The 14,806-nt window shown below is 39.9% G+C and overlaps 1 protein-coding gene across 7 annotated transcripts in view; it reads right to left on the reverse strand.

Moving 5' to 3' along the window:
* The window catches only part of DENND1A (DENN domain containing 1A), a 695,411-nt gene extending 682,133 nt beyond the window's left edge, over positions 1-13,278 (reverse strand). For all 7 annotated transcript variants that reach the window (XM_072631873.1, XM_072631875.1, XM_072631872.1 and 4 more), the window contains exon 1: positions 13,003-13,278. In XM_072631873.1, coding sequence (XP_072487974.1) covers positions 13,003-13,019 — 17 coding nt within the window. In that variant the 5' untranslated portion in view covers positions 13,020-13,278. The remainder of the gene's footprint in view (positions 1-13,002) is intronic.
* Between the last annotated feature and the right edge of the window lie 1,528 nt (positions 13,279-14,806).

Here is a 14,806-nt window from a genome sequence, read left to right on the forward strand (position 1 = left end):
GGCAAGTAATAGGAGGTCAAGGTAGTGGGTAGAAGTAAAGTAGAGGAGGCAGGAGGGATAGGAAACGAAATATGCACAAAAATAAAAAACAAAGATCAGGAGTAGAATATGTTTGGGAAAGTATATGTATATATGTCTACATATATAGACACATATGTATGTACATATGTGTATGTATATATCTGTAGCCATGGAGAAACATATCTAAACTTTATTGTAGCCTTCTGGGGAGTGGTAGGGAGGGGAAAAAAGAACGAAGTAAAAAAGTGCACAACAAAGAACAAAAGAACTCACAAGGAAGCAAAGAAAAGATGGACAATTTTCAACACAAGTATTATTTATCATACAGGCTTTCTTGAAAATTTATTGTTACATAATTTGAATCCTCTCATGTTCTGCTATGCACAAGACATGCTTTTTTTTTTCTTTTTAACCCTGGATTTAAGTTCTAATATTTAAGCTTATGATATGTTTTTGGTTCTTTTTTCTATTCTGTATTTGTGTTCTGGCATTTGAGTCTAAAATAAAATTTTAAAAAAAGAAAAAAAAGAATTTTAAAAATCTGAGTAGGAACTTAGAAATACAAACACAAGAGAAACCTAGAAAAATAAATGTATTTAAGCAAGTGGGAGGAGCTATATAAGATGACGTAGCGTAAACATTCGAATAGGGAATAGAAACAACTGTCCTTTCAGAATTTTGATGTCTTCAAAGGGAACTGAGGAAGTTAAATAAGAAAAAGAGGTCCTGGTGTACTGAGGATTCTATTCTAAGGGTTCTAACAGAGGAAGGAAAAGAGAAGATAAAAGGAAAGCATTAACATAGAAAGGAGGGAATGGGGCAATGGAACTTGCTATTTCTCACATTTGGAGTATCTAAGAAGAAAAGCACACAAACATGGAGGAAAGGGGAGGGGGGGAGTGGATATCAGATGAACCTTACTCTTACCTGTAACAGACAAAGGAGGGTTAAACATGCATACAAACCTAACAATTTGGTGTAGAAATTCACCAAACTAAATAAGGAAATAAGGGGAAGCAATTTCCACTGAAGCCGGCACACAATACTGGGGAAGAAATAAGTAACAAGCAAAACCAACTTCCTAACCCTGAAGGAAGGGATTAAAAAAAGAGAGAAGAACTGCAATCTAAGAGTGTGCTTGAGGTTGTCTCTTAAACAACTGTAAAATTGCTGAAAAAACTGTGATATATGAATGTTATAGAATATTATTGTTCCATAAAATGATAAAAGAGACAATTCCAGAGAATCACAGCTAGTATGAATTAATGTATAATGAAGTAGAACCATGAAAACAATGCACACAGGGTCAGCAACATTGTAAAGAAAAATAGCTGTGAAAGAAATAAAAACTCAGATTAAGGCAACTATCAATGATGTCTCCAGAGGGCCTGTAATGAAGTATGTTATCTCCCCCCTGAAAGAGAAGTTGATGCTACAGAAAAAGACATACATTACTGGACAAGGTCACCGTGTGGATTTGTTTTGCTTAACTATGAATATGTTACAAGGGTTTTGAAGAAAGCTCAGTTCGCCTTTCCTGATTCTGTCCCCCATGAGGTGGTTGGTAAATCTTAACTTGTATTTATTTTGTATATATTTATACATGTATATGTTGCTTCCCTCAACAGAATATTCATTGAAGTCAGGGACTTTTTTCACTTTTATTTTGATATCCTCAGTTACTAGCACACATGTTTAATAAGTACTTGCTGATTGATTGAACTACCAAGTCCTGACAATTCTACTTTTCTATCAGTTTTTTCTGATCAACTCATATTGCAAACACCCTAGTTTAGGCCATCACATCTTTTGCCTGTATTAGTGTAATGAACGTGTAACGTGTTTCCGTCTCCAGTTTCTCCCCTTTACAGAACATCCTTCACCCAGCTGCCAAAATACTCTTCCTAATGCACAAATTCCCTTGTTCAAAAACCTTCAGTAGGTCTCTACTGTCTACAGAATAAATTACAAGTTCTTGACTTGTCATTCAAGGCCCTCCTCAGTATGGAGCCACTCCATTCTTGCCTTTCATTCATTCTACATTCCAGCCAGAATAAACTATTATCTATTTCCTGAAGTCATCCTGTGCTTTCCTACCTCCATACTTGGAATGTACTCCTCCTATGCTGAAATAATAGCTGATATTTAGATAGCATTTTAAAGGTTGCAAAACACACAGAAATACATATGAGATATATATACACATATGTATGTTTATACATGTGTGTATGCATGCACATACATGTGTGTCTATATGTATGTGTGTCTATGTATATATATGTGTGTGTGTGTGTGTATGTGTGTGCATATATATCACCTCTTTCTTCAAGGCCCAGGTCAGGCACCATTTCTTCATCAAGCCTTCCCAGGTTTCCCACTACCCTACCCCTCCAAAGCTGCAAGTGACCTTTCCATCCTTAAATTTTCCTGGAACACTTTATTTGGATCACTCCTTTGTCATTATTACATTCTACCTTGTACTACTATATTTATATCAGTCTAAGTCCTATTCAACCATTATCATATTTACCTTTAGATCCTCCACTGTCTAGAGATGATGCTTAATAATTAGAGTTTTTTAAGTGGTGAAATGAACACAACACTAGAACTCATTACAGCTCATTTCACACTCTTCAATAGTAATCACATATTTACTTTGGATACAACTTATCATAAGAATCATAAAGTTTAAAGTTTTAAGGGAACTTAGAGATAACTAGTCCAATCACTCATTATACATATGAGTAAACTAAGAACCAAGAAAGGCAGAGCAAACTACCCACTGTCATGCAGTTAATAAGTAGGAGAGGAAGGAATCCAACAGAGGTCCACTCACTTTAAACACAGTCATCTTTCCAATACATTACAACTTCTGTAAGCCGTTTGAATCATTTGAATATTAACTAACAACTATGTGATCAGAAACTATATATACTTTCCAATATAGCTGGCAAACAACCATCATCTAATAAAATCTTGATGCCTCAAGATTAGACAAACAGGCAAAAAGTATGTATTACTGCTTTACACATCTCCTTTTATCATCTTAATCTTAAAATGGAATGCTTTAGCAAAGAGTGCCTTCTATCTACCCTCTCAACAAGTTTCTTAAGGTGTTAACCTTAAGAAAAGAATGTAAGATACTGTTGACACTTGTTATAAAATGATTGACTTTGTTGTGCAATTACACAAGTAATTACAAAACTTTATTTTTAATTTGTCACCTCTAGTAATATTTTCAGAGTCAGTCTCATAAAGGAAAGAAAACCCCCCTGTATTTAGTGTAAGAAGATGTGGGCTCAAATCCTAGCACTATTATGTATAAATTTTGTGACCCTGGACAAATCATTTCTTCTCTTTGACCTTCAATTTCCCCAGCTATAAAAAGAGTGGGATGACATGACCACTAAGATTCCTAATACTCTGTGATCCTCTCAGAGGATCTCTCAGCCATTTAAAATCTTATGCATCAGCTATAAAGAGACAGAGATGCTATAATTAAAGGAGAAATGGTGTTCTGCTTTCAATGTTAGCTGTCCCCTTCACCCAACTCTAGGAAAAACATTCTGTCCAGGGTCACTTAGCTAAGAAGCAGCAGAGCCAGGATTTAAGCACAAGAACACCATATTACCTCTCTCAAAATGTTTTTTTATTGAATTGCTTTATTTTATCTCAGTGTAACTCTCAGAGATTTGGGAAATAATGGCTGTTTGACTCCCTTAAGAATAGCTTGGGACTAGAATAAGGTTCTGCTTTCTTTGGTGTGTTTTCCTTTCTTGTTTATGTTCCCATTGCCCAACAAAGCCAATTGTTTTAAACAAAAAGAATGTTGGAAACATTGAGACTTTTTATCCCAAAGGGCCAGGAAAAGACTGTACCTTCACAACCATAAAGCAGAATCCAGGTCCACTTCCTCCACCCCAAGAGGTTTAATAAAATAAAAATAAACACTCCATTTTTTAGCTTCCAAGAATCAGCCTTCCTATCAGATGAATACATCCTGTCCTCAATCCACACCCCACCCTCATCTCACCCCTTAGTAAATGGGTTGAATTAGCTGCAGTTAGAAAAAGATCACAGAATTGCTGTCCTAGAATGTAAGAGCTAAAAGAGACCTTAGAAGACAAAATGTTAGAATTGAAAGGGGCCTTAGAACGTAGAAGAATGCTAGAACTCAATGAGGCCTTAAAATATAGAATGCTACAAATTAATGAGATCTACTCTAAACTCCCTCATTTTACAGAACAGGAAATTAGGGTCCAGAGAAGAAAAATGGCTTGCAGAAGCACGATTAGCACACTGGCCTCATGACACATAGCCCAGTGATCTTTAATTATCAGCTACTAAATACAGGACCTGTTTCTTCTACAGTGCTAGCAAAATGTAGGCACTAAATAAATATCTATTAAATTAGAGAAAAAATTGTATTTATGTAATATTGGTTAGGCACAGTCCCAGGATAGTAAGAAACAACATAAGAATGTTGAATTAGCCATCTACTCAGCTTTCTCATTGCTAAGTTCTATGATGTATTTCATCTTCTCTTCCCTAGGTTCATAAATGTGTCAGGTTGCTTCAAACTCACTTATAATACTTCCTTCAATGACTTATAACCCACTTCCTTCACTTGATGCATCGAAACAAGTTCTGAGACGTCACCACAACCAATGTTAGACTGCAATACAGTTTCCGGCAATGTGTCAATGCTATCAGTTAAATTACTTTATATTAACCACATTCCAATCCACAGGGATCGTTTCAAGACTAAATAAGATTTAAACATATCTGTCCAAGCTTTGCTAGTTATTATCTTTGAGGAGCTTTCCAGGGTGCTAAATTCATGACATCTCAGAGTAGAAGCATCCTAGAATATTAGCAGGAATTCCAGATTCATATAGCTGAAAACGACCTCAAAAAATGGTCTAAGCCCCACATGATATACACACTCCCAACAAATGACCACACAATCTCTATGGACATCCAGGAATGAGGCTCACTTTACCACCCAAGGCAGCCTGTCCCCCTGTTGGACAGATATAATAGTGAGAAAATCCTTCTACTGAACTATAATCTCCTTCCCAGGAATAGGCCTTCTAAGCTCCAATCCAGGGTCCTTGCTTTCACTTTTATATAGCTTCCTATACTTTTAAATAGTGTTTAAAGTTCTGGAATTTAAATCTATCTAGAATGTCACAGGGCTTCTGGTTACAGTCCTAATTACTCTATCAAGCAATGTGAACAGTCACACCCAGATACATTCAAACATTATAATCAGAATTCTCCCAGGATAGCTTTAAATGCTTTCCAGTGATTCAAAGAAAAAAAGTTGACTGGTCACATTTGAAACTATTTCAATTCAATTTCATGTGTAAAATAATTTATTTTTTATAAAGCAAGGGTAACACAGGTGCTGCCCTACAGTTTAGCTTTCAAATTGCCTAAGTAAGAGATCTCTTTCCATACAGCCATTTGTAATAAATCTGTGTTTTTGTGGGGCCTGCTAGCTCTTCCCTTCATAGTCCTTTCCAGTTCCTACCTCCATGCTTTTTACGCAAGTGAGCCCCTACATGTGGCATGTGCTTCCTTCTGACCTTGACCTCAGAATCTTAGGCTCCTTCAAAACACAACTCAGGTGCCACACTCTACAAGAGACTTTTCCTGCCCACTCCCCACCTCAATGATTAGTACTCTCACCCCCTTGAAATTATTTTGCATCCCCCAGCAGAATGTAAACTCCCAGATGGCAAGGGCTGTTCCATTTTTCTCCTTACATTTCCAGTGTTTAGCACCTTGCCTACTGCATAGCAGCGCATTTAACAAATATGTTCACTGAATTTTGTTGTTATTGAGGATGGGAGAAGTAAAGGTAAGATCAGTTGAGAAGCTTGAACTGGAACCTGCTGCTTGAAATTTTGTCTCAGCAAGCCAAGTAATGCCTTGAGTTAACGTCAATAAGCGGCAGTCAGTCACAAATGGTCTATTTTCTCATGCAACTGGGACACAGAAACTTGGAACCTATTCATAGCAATAAGAAATTACTTGCAGTCCTATAGGTCTTAAAGCACTTTTCTCCCACCAGCCTTATGAGATAGGTATATTTATTTCCACTGTTAAGGTGGTAAAACTGAGGCTTAGAGAGGTGAAGAAGAGATTTAAAACAGTAAGGGATAGAGCCAGGTTTCAAACTCAGATCTTCTGCTCTTTCAGTTCCCCTGAGCTGTTAGTCCAGAGCAGTCTAGTTCCAAGAACAAGAAGGCTCATTTTTATCCAAACTTTACACTTAATATAATTTCATGCTTCATAAGTTCCCTTTCCAAGCACTCAGATATTATGGCAATATTTCCTACAAAACAGAGAGGCACCAAAACATCAAAGAACCACATTTGTCTGCTTTGCCATATTCTACCAAAAGCAAGAGAGTTAATGGCTAGTTAGTATTAACCTGAGACTTTCTGAATCTCATTTGCTGACTGACCCTGTCTCACAGAAGGTTAAGTTTTTTCACTTCCCTGTATCATTCATGGAGGATCCTGGTCTTCCTCACAGACCAGAGGTCAATGCTGGCTTCTGCAAATAGAAGGAGCAACAGCTCAAGCCCCTGACTAAGCTTTTTCTTTACTCCAACTTGTAAGGTCAGGACTGCCAGTTTTACTAGTCCCATTTGGTTTTGGTCCTGACCTATGACTTTATCATATGTAACGGCTGGTGTGGAAACTCTCTCCATCAATGCAAGATAGTATCATAGGTTTATAACCTATAATATTAAACGAGTAATGTAGCATAAAGGCTAGTGGGCTGATCCTTGAGTCAGGAAAACCTGGGTTCAAGTTCTGACAGATAGTGTCAGAAAGAGAAGTAACAATGTCACTTGAATTTTCAGGATTCAAAGCAATTCAAAGCCTATTCTCCAATTTACAGGTGAGGCAACTGAACTTCAAGTGACTTGCCCAAGGTCAGGCATTTCAGGAGTTTCAAAGCCAGGTTTCAAATTCAGTTCCAAGTTTGTGATTCCTCAACTGAACCATGCTGGATTCCTATTTTAGCACGTGAATATTTGGGGAAGAGTATTAATAGGTGGAATGTATCTAAGAGTGAGACCAAGATTGGGAGAGGACTGAAGAATTAATTGAAAGGATTGAAGATGCTTAACATGGAGAAGAAAGGATTTAAGGGAAACAGAATTATCTTCAAGTATATGAAAGGCAGTCTTGTAGAAAAGGGAATGGACTTGTTTTCCTTGGTTTCAGAGGCCAGAGCAGAAGTTACAAGAAGGCAGTTTTCAGGGGGAAACTGCCTAAAAATAAGTGCTGTCAAAAACTGAAATGGGATACATCAGAAAGCAATGAGTTTTTGGACTCAATGAGTGTTGGTGATGGATATTGTCAAAGGGATTCTAATTTAGGCTTAATGACTTCACAGGTCCCTTTCAGCTGAAAGATTCTATGATCTGTGACTACTGAAACCTAAAGCTACATGGTGCTCTGAATACAATGGTTAATAAATGTCTTGTACAACTCTTTTATAAGAAGTAACAAACCTTTCACTCTAATGCTTCACTTATCTCAAACTACATCTTTAATTTTCATTCATTCAACAAATGATTATTTAATACATGCTATGGACAAGGCCCTAAATATATCACATGGGCTCTTCTTATCTGTAGGCTTGTGTCATATCATAAAAAAACACTAATGCAAGAGTCAGGAGACGTGAGTTTGTGTTCTAGCTTTGCCACTAATTTCCTGTGTAATTTGAGGCAAGTCACTTAAATTCTATGTACTTCACTTTTCTCTTCTGAAAAATAGGGTTGGAGAGGGGTTCTTTAAAGTTCCTTCCAGCTCCAAAATTTTGTAAAATTGGATTTTTAACCTTTTTTCAAGTTAACTGCAACCCAAGGAAAATATAAAATAAGTGCTATGCAGGTTTCCCTCTTACTTCTTCATTACAAGCAGGAAATTTTCCAGAGTTCTGCAGATATTTCAGCACCTTGTTTATATATATTCAATGCACTTTTTAAATAAAAAAAAAAAACCACCCAAATTCATAAAGAAAATGGATTAGATTTCTTCAACTCAGCCCCAGGGAAGAAAGTAAGACCTAAGAGTAATGGGGAGGGATTAGAGGGAGGCAAATTTCAGTTCAATATCGGAAAGACCTTCCTAACAATTAGAGCTGGACATAATGAGCAGGCTCAAGAGTCTTGTAACATTTTCCTGTAACTGGAAGTGTTTGGGTAGAAAGTGGATAACTGCTTGTAGAGCATCTTACAATGGGTTTAAACTTCTGATTGGGGCTAGCCTAAATGATCTCTAAGATCCCTTCCTGATCTGGTATTTGTCAAAATACTCTGGAAATACCCTATTTTCCAGAGCTAAGGCCCAGCAGGCAATCTTGGCATAATCTTTTGTGCCCAAGATGATTCCATGATCTAACTTTCTGTATTTTAAGGGTCCTTACCAACCTGACATTCCATATTTCAAAGTCCTTACTAATTCTAAAACTCTATGTTCTAATGTTCCCTTCTATGATTCAATGAAGGTTGCAACACTAGAGTCACGCAGCCTAACAGTAATAAAACTTGGAGGCCAATGTTCCAGTAAAAATAACTATCAGCCCCACCCTTAGGCTCTTCCCCTTCTTAACTTCCACAAGAACAAATCTCAAAACACTGAAATAAACCAATTCTACAACGTTTACTATAACCGGTGTCTAAGATGCAAAAGGTTAATTGCTTAGGAAAAAGGCTACACTGGAGATGGGGTAAGGAGGAACATAGTATCTAGCAAAAGAAGAGGCAGGACTTTCTAACATTTCTAAAGGAAAGAGTGGGAAAAAACGTCATGATTACACACAGCTAATGCATTCAGGGGTCGTCGGCTGGGGAAAAAGTAACAGGGAAAGTAAGACAGTAGAGAAACCAGTGTAGTATAATATAACAGAAAGAGCTCTGGGATTGAACTCAGAAGCCCTGAGTTAGAATCTTAGCTCTTCCACTAGCTACGTGAATGACAGTAAATAAATAATAATTCCTAGAAAGTAGGACTGGAAGGTACTATGTAGGTTAAACCCTGCATTCTCATATAAGGAAACTGAGATCCCAAATAATTAAGTGATTTGCACAAGGTCACACAGATGATTAGCAGCAAAGTTGACATTCAAACTCAAGTACTCTGTCTCAAAGCCAATGTTCTTTCCACCACACCACTATTCCATCATTCTCCCTCTCTAACCTCAGTATTCTCATCGGTAATATAAGGGTGTTAGAATAGAAGGCATCTAAAGATCCTTCCAGCTCTCATTTCACCAAAAACATTACCATCCTTTCAACTGTGATTGAAAATTATAGTTTCTAAGTCAGTAAGATGGTAATAATGTAAACAAAATTTCATTGGGGTCTAGAAATGAAACTTACAAGGAGCTTTTTAAAAACTCAACGTATAGCTCTAGGACTTCAGGTGAATTTTGGCGACAGAATTTACTAGTTTGAATTAAACAAAACTAATATTCCACTTGGTGTCAGTCTCAAATTCAGTTAGAGCAGAAGCATAGCTACAAATCTTCTGTCTTCATACCTCTTCTGTTTTTCATATATAGGAAGCTTTCTTTTTAAGAGGGGGGCTATAAAAAAGAGGAAAATACAGTCTTGCCAGACCAGGCAGACATACTAAACATCAAGTACTAGATAGTGGAGCAAGCGTAGGCATTCAGTTTGAGTTCCAGCCCTAATACTATCTGGCTTTGTGGACTATTGGCAAGTTGCTGCACCTGTTTCACACACACCACCCCTCCAGCATATGGATAATTACACCCGCATTCTCTGTCTCTCAAAGGATTATTTTTTATAAACTCTGAAGTGATATAGCACCTTGAATAATTTTCTCAAAGTGGGTACTACTTCTTCCAATTAAAATCATGATCCTTCTCTATTAAGGAAGTGGGCCTACTACAGTGGGCCCTGAAACCCATCAATTGTGGAAAGGATGAACAAACTGGAATATGATTGTACCCTAAGAAATGACACATGAAGAATTCAGAGAAACTTGGGAAGTCTTGTACAAATGCAGAATAAAGTGAGTACACCAGAAGAACAATTTATACCATGATCATAATAAAAAACAATGAAAGACTCAAGAACAATGAAGTACCTAAATATGACTGCAAAGGACTACAGGAAAAATGCCTCTGGCCTCTTAGTAGAGAGGCAATGAACTATAGGTTTCAAGCTTGGTCAATGTGTTAACTTGTTTTTGCTCAACTGTATTGGGGGGAGATAGAAAAAGGAAGTCAATGGAAATGAGGTGAGTAAGTGGCACAATGGATAGATTTTGGAATTCAAATCCTGCCTCAGATACTTACTAGCTGTATGAACTTGGACAAGTCACTTAACCTGTATGCCTCAGTCTCCCATTTGTAAAATGGAGATAGTAATAATAGCATCGACCTCTCAGGGCTTTTATGAGGATAAAATGAGATATTTGTAAAGTGCTTTGTAAACCATGAGGTGCTATATAAATGCTAGTTATCATCATCATCATCATCAAGGCAGAATCACACCTTTGATGATTAATATCTGTGTGATTGTCATTTAACCCCCCTAAACCTCATTTTTCTCATGTGTAAATGAGGCTGGACTGGATGGTATTACAGGCTCCCTTCCAGCTCTACATCTATAGTTATGTATTTTTTAAAATCATCAGCAAAGCATTTTTTTCAAAGGCATCGGCCTTGCAGTCAGAGGTTTTGTCTTCAAATCCCAAGTCTACCACTTAATATCTTGTATGATTTTGAGCAAGTCATTTCCCCTCTCTGTGCCTCCGTTTCCCCAGGTATAGAATAAGGGGGTGGGACCACATGATGCCTAAGGTCTCTTCCAGCTATAAATCTGTGATCCTATCATCCTCTATAATTCAGCGGTCTTTGAAAGTATTTAGACAAAAAAAAAAAATCACCCTGCAATCAACCTGATGATGAAACCTCTCTGAACTCCATCCATTTCTAGACCTATATTTAAAAGTCTTTCCAACTCAGTAGGCCCTACCAGAGCTTTCACTCCACTGGCAATTTTCAAGTACCCAGTATCACCTCCTATCCAAGATTAGGTATCAAAGTAGGACTTAAGAGAAGTACTAAAAAGTTTTTTTAAAAAGTGAACTATATATTATAAAGAGGAGAAGCACAGTGATTATAAACACCATTTCCCTTAAATAGCTAGATGAGAGAAAAATGCTGAGGACAAAACTTGGGCTTTCATGTCTTAAAGATTTCACAAAGTCTTCCAGCAGTATACTTCCAGCAGTATCCAAATACATGCCAATTTTCACGTCAGGATACAATTCGTATATCAGGGAGTTGCAGGCAGATTTCCCCTCTCCCTTCTTATAATAAAAGTCGTCAGTTTCTTTTTAAATAAACTAAGATTAATCTCACAGCTCCCACTGTAATATTTCATGAACCTAGCTACCTTTACAATGAGAAGTGCTCAGGTATCAAGCTATTAACCAAGCTGTAGCTCCAAAGACTAGTTGCAGAGAAAGGCACTGGGACCACAGCAATGACCCATTGGCAATAATGGTAGTAGTAGCTAGCATTGGCATAGTGTTTTAAGGTTTGCAAAGCATTTTATATGTTATCTCACTTGGTAAGGCACTTAAGTTGGAAAAGAATATCCTTACTATGTATTGATTCATGCATTCATTCAATAAACATTTATTAAGCCTTTGTACAGAATACCACGCTGGGCACTTGGAGAGATACAATGTTTGTGTAAGACATGATAAGAACACTCAAGAAGCCCAGAAGATACAAACTCAAGTAACTGTAGCACAATACCCAATGCTTAGCACAGTGCCAGGCACAAAGTAAGCATTCAATAAATGCTATCAAAGCGTTTTATGACACTACTCCCCACCTCCATTTCCCTCAGCATGGTGGAAGAAGCAAGCAATGGAATTAGAGGACTGGGGTTTAAATCTGACTTTGCCACCTTTGTGGCAAAACTTTGGACAAGTTATGTTCACTCTCAGGGTCTGTTTCTCGTCTCTCAAATAAAGAGAATTGGAATAAATAGTATTTTCCTTCTCTGCATCTCAGTTCTCTCTTCCCAAAGAGGTTTTTATGAAGAGCGCTTCTAAGTTCTAAAGTTCTAGGGATTCCTTTCCAACACTTCCCCTACCCTCCCCACCCCTGGGGGCCTTTCTGACCCTCCCATCTCCGCCCTATTTTTAAGATCCCAGGATTTAAAATCAGGAGACCTGCATAGCAGCCCCTCCTTTGCCACTTAAAAACTACCGAGTTTTCAGCAAGTCACTGCCCCTTTCTGAGCCTCAGTTTCCTCACGTGTAAAAACAGCATGCCCCAGTTCTACAGTGTTTTAAAATGTTGACAAAGCAAGTTTCTCACAACAACCCTACGGGGTAGTTTGCTATTAGGGGGTGAAATTGTTATTTTCTCTGTTTGACAGATGAGCAAAGTAGGGACTCTCCCAGGACCAGCTATTCAACGTGGGACGGGGATTCTGAAACCAGTTTTCCTCATCCCAGTATCAGAGTTCTTACCATTAAACCACACTGCCCTTCTGTAAAATGAGGGAGGCTGAAGTAGATACCCAGATAGTGTGACGCCTCCTGCTCACATGTTCCCTCCCTATGCGACCCTCGCACTTGCTAGACTACCATTCCCCGCTCCCCCTTCCCCACCGCCCGCGGAGTTTCCCTGCTGCTCCCCTCCCCGGGGGCCCCGACCCGGGGCCCGGGAAGCGCCTGACCAGCTGCCGCCCCCCCCAGCACACACTCCAGTCCTCTCTAGTCACCATGGCAACTTCCCCCCCTCCATTCCACAGCTCACGCCCCCACCCCCACTCCCGAGCAGACGAGGCCCTTCCTGTCACTGCAACAAGTCCCCCGGGCCCGCGGCCTCTCCAACCCGGCTTCCCCCAACCTCATCCCGGCCTGCCCAGCTCCAGGCCTGCCTGCCCGCGCTCACCTGATCCTGGAGCCCATGGTCCCCCGGACTCCTCATGGGCCCCGGCCCCACTCGGCGCAGCCCGGCCCCTGCCTCTCCCTGCCTGCCTCTCTCTCCCCGCCCCGCCCCTCTGGCCCCCTCCCGGGTCTATTTCACTCGCTCGGTCCCGGGAAACGCCATGGTTGCTGGGGCGCGTCCCCGCCACCGCGCGCGCGCGCCTAAATCCCACGGTTCAGCAGCCTCCCTCCCCGCCACACTCAGATAAGAGGCAGAGGCAGAGGCAGAGGCAGAGAGGCTCAGACACGCGCCCAGCCCCGCCCCGCCTCCTTCCCGCCGCGTGAGGCCTGCTGGGATTTGTAGTCCAGGGCCCTCTGGGCTTAGCCAGGGGAATTCAGGATAGGGCAGAGCAAGGGGGTGGGTCAAAGAAAAAGGAAAAGCTAATTAAAAGTCAGCCATAGGACCCAGGGAGTTTGAGCTGGTAGAAAAACTACAGATTAGTCCAAGAGTCTCATTTTACAGAAGAGGAAAATGAGGTTCATAGAGGAGAAGTGAATTGGGAACTAGGAGAGCTAGCATGCAAACCCATGCAGTCTGATTCCCAAATCTGGGGCTCACAACATTCGTGTGTCCTTTCCTGTACTCGACCTATCCGGTTATTGCCAAGTCTTGTCATCTCTACCTTGCATCTCCTATCTGCCTCCCTTCTCCTATCAGACATCGCAGCCAACCCGGTTCAGGTCTCTGGACTGTCACCGTAGCCTGCTCTTGGTCCCCCTGCCCCAAGTCTCTCCCCGCTCCAATTCAGCCTCCATTCTGCTGTCACAGTGACCCTCCTAAAGAGCAGGTCTCACCTGTCACCCACCCCACGCCCACTCCAGAAACTCCAGTGTCTACCACCCCTAGGATCAAGCATAAAACCCTCTGGTTTTTGAAAGTGCTTCATCATGTGGTCCATTCTTACTTGTCCTGTTTTCTTAACATCTCACTCACTCTGCTGATCCAGTGACACCCGTGTCTTTGCTGTTCTTCAAGAAAACACTCCATCTTCCAGCTCCAGGTGTTTTCACTAGCTGTTCACCTGGTCTGGAATGTTCTCCCTCCTCCTCTCCTTTTACTAACTTTCCTAGCTTCTTCCAAGTCCCAGCTGAAGTCTCACCTTCTGTAAGAAAATTTTCCCAGGCCTCTGAGGAAGAGTTGGGAAGTGCCTATCCTCTGAGATTAGTTCAAGATAGATATATAGATATATATGTATACATGCATGTATATAAACAACTATGAACCTACAGAAAAACAACTGTGAACTTATACATGCGACTATCTATGTGCAAACAAGTAGGTACAAACAAGATAGATATTATATAGATACATATATGTATGTATGTTTAGCAGTAGATACAACTATGTACTAGATACAACTATGTACAAACAAGATAAATACATACATGTATAAATCTATATACACACGTATGTATATAAGTGTGTACCTATATACATATATGTATCTGTCTTGTTTCTACCTAGTGTTGTCTCTCCTATTAGATTGTGAGGTCCTTGAGACCAGTAACTGTTTTTTGCCTTTCTTTGTAACCCTAGTGCAAGCACAGTAACTGGCACATAGCAAGTGATTAATAAAGGTTTCTTGTCTTGACTTGAGGAGACCCAACAAATATTTAAGTGGCTCACTAACCTCCTTCCCTAACCATTGTTTCCTTCCCTATCCCTCCAGTTCTCCTCTACAGCAGGATTTGCCTTCCACTAGTCTCTGTTAGGCTTCCACCATCTAGACTACATACCTTCCCCTACAATTCTATATGGAAACCAACTC

This window comes from Notamacropus eugenii, chromosome 1, assembly GCF_028372415.1.
Source record: "Notamacropus eugenii isolate mMacEug1 chromosome 1, mMacEug1.pri_v2, whole genome shotgun sequence".
NCBI classification, from domain to species: domain Eukaryota; kingdom Metazoa; phylum Chordata; class Mammalia; order Diprotodontia; family Macropodidae; genus Notamacropus; species Notamacropus eugenii.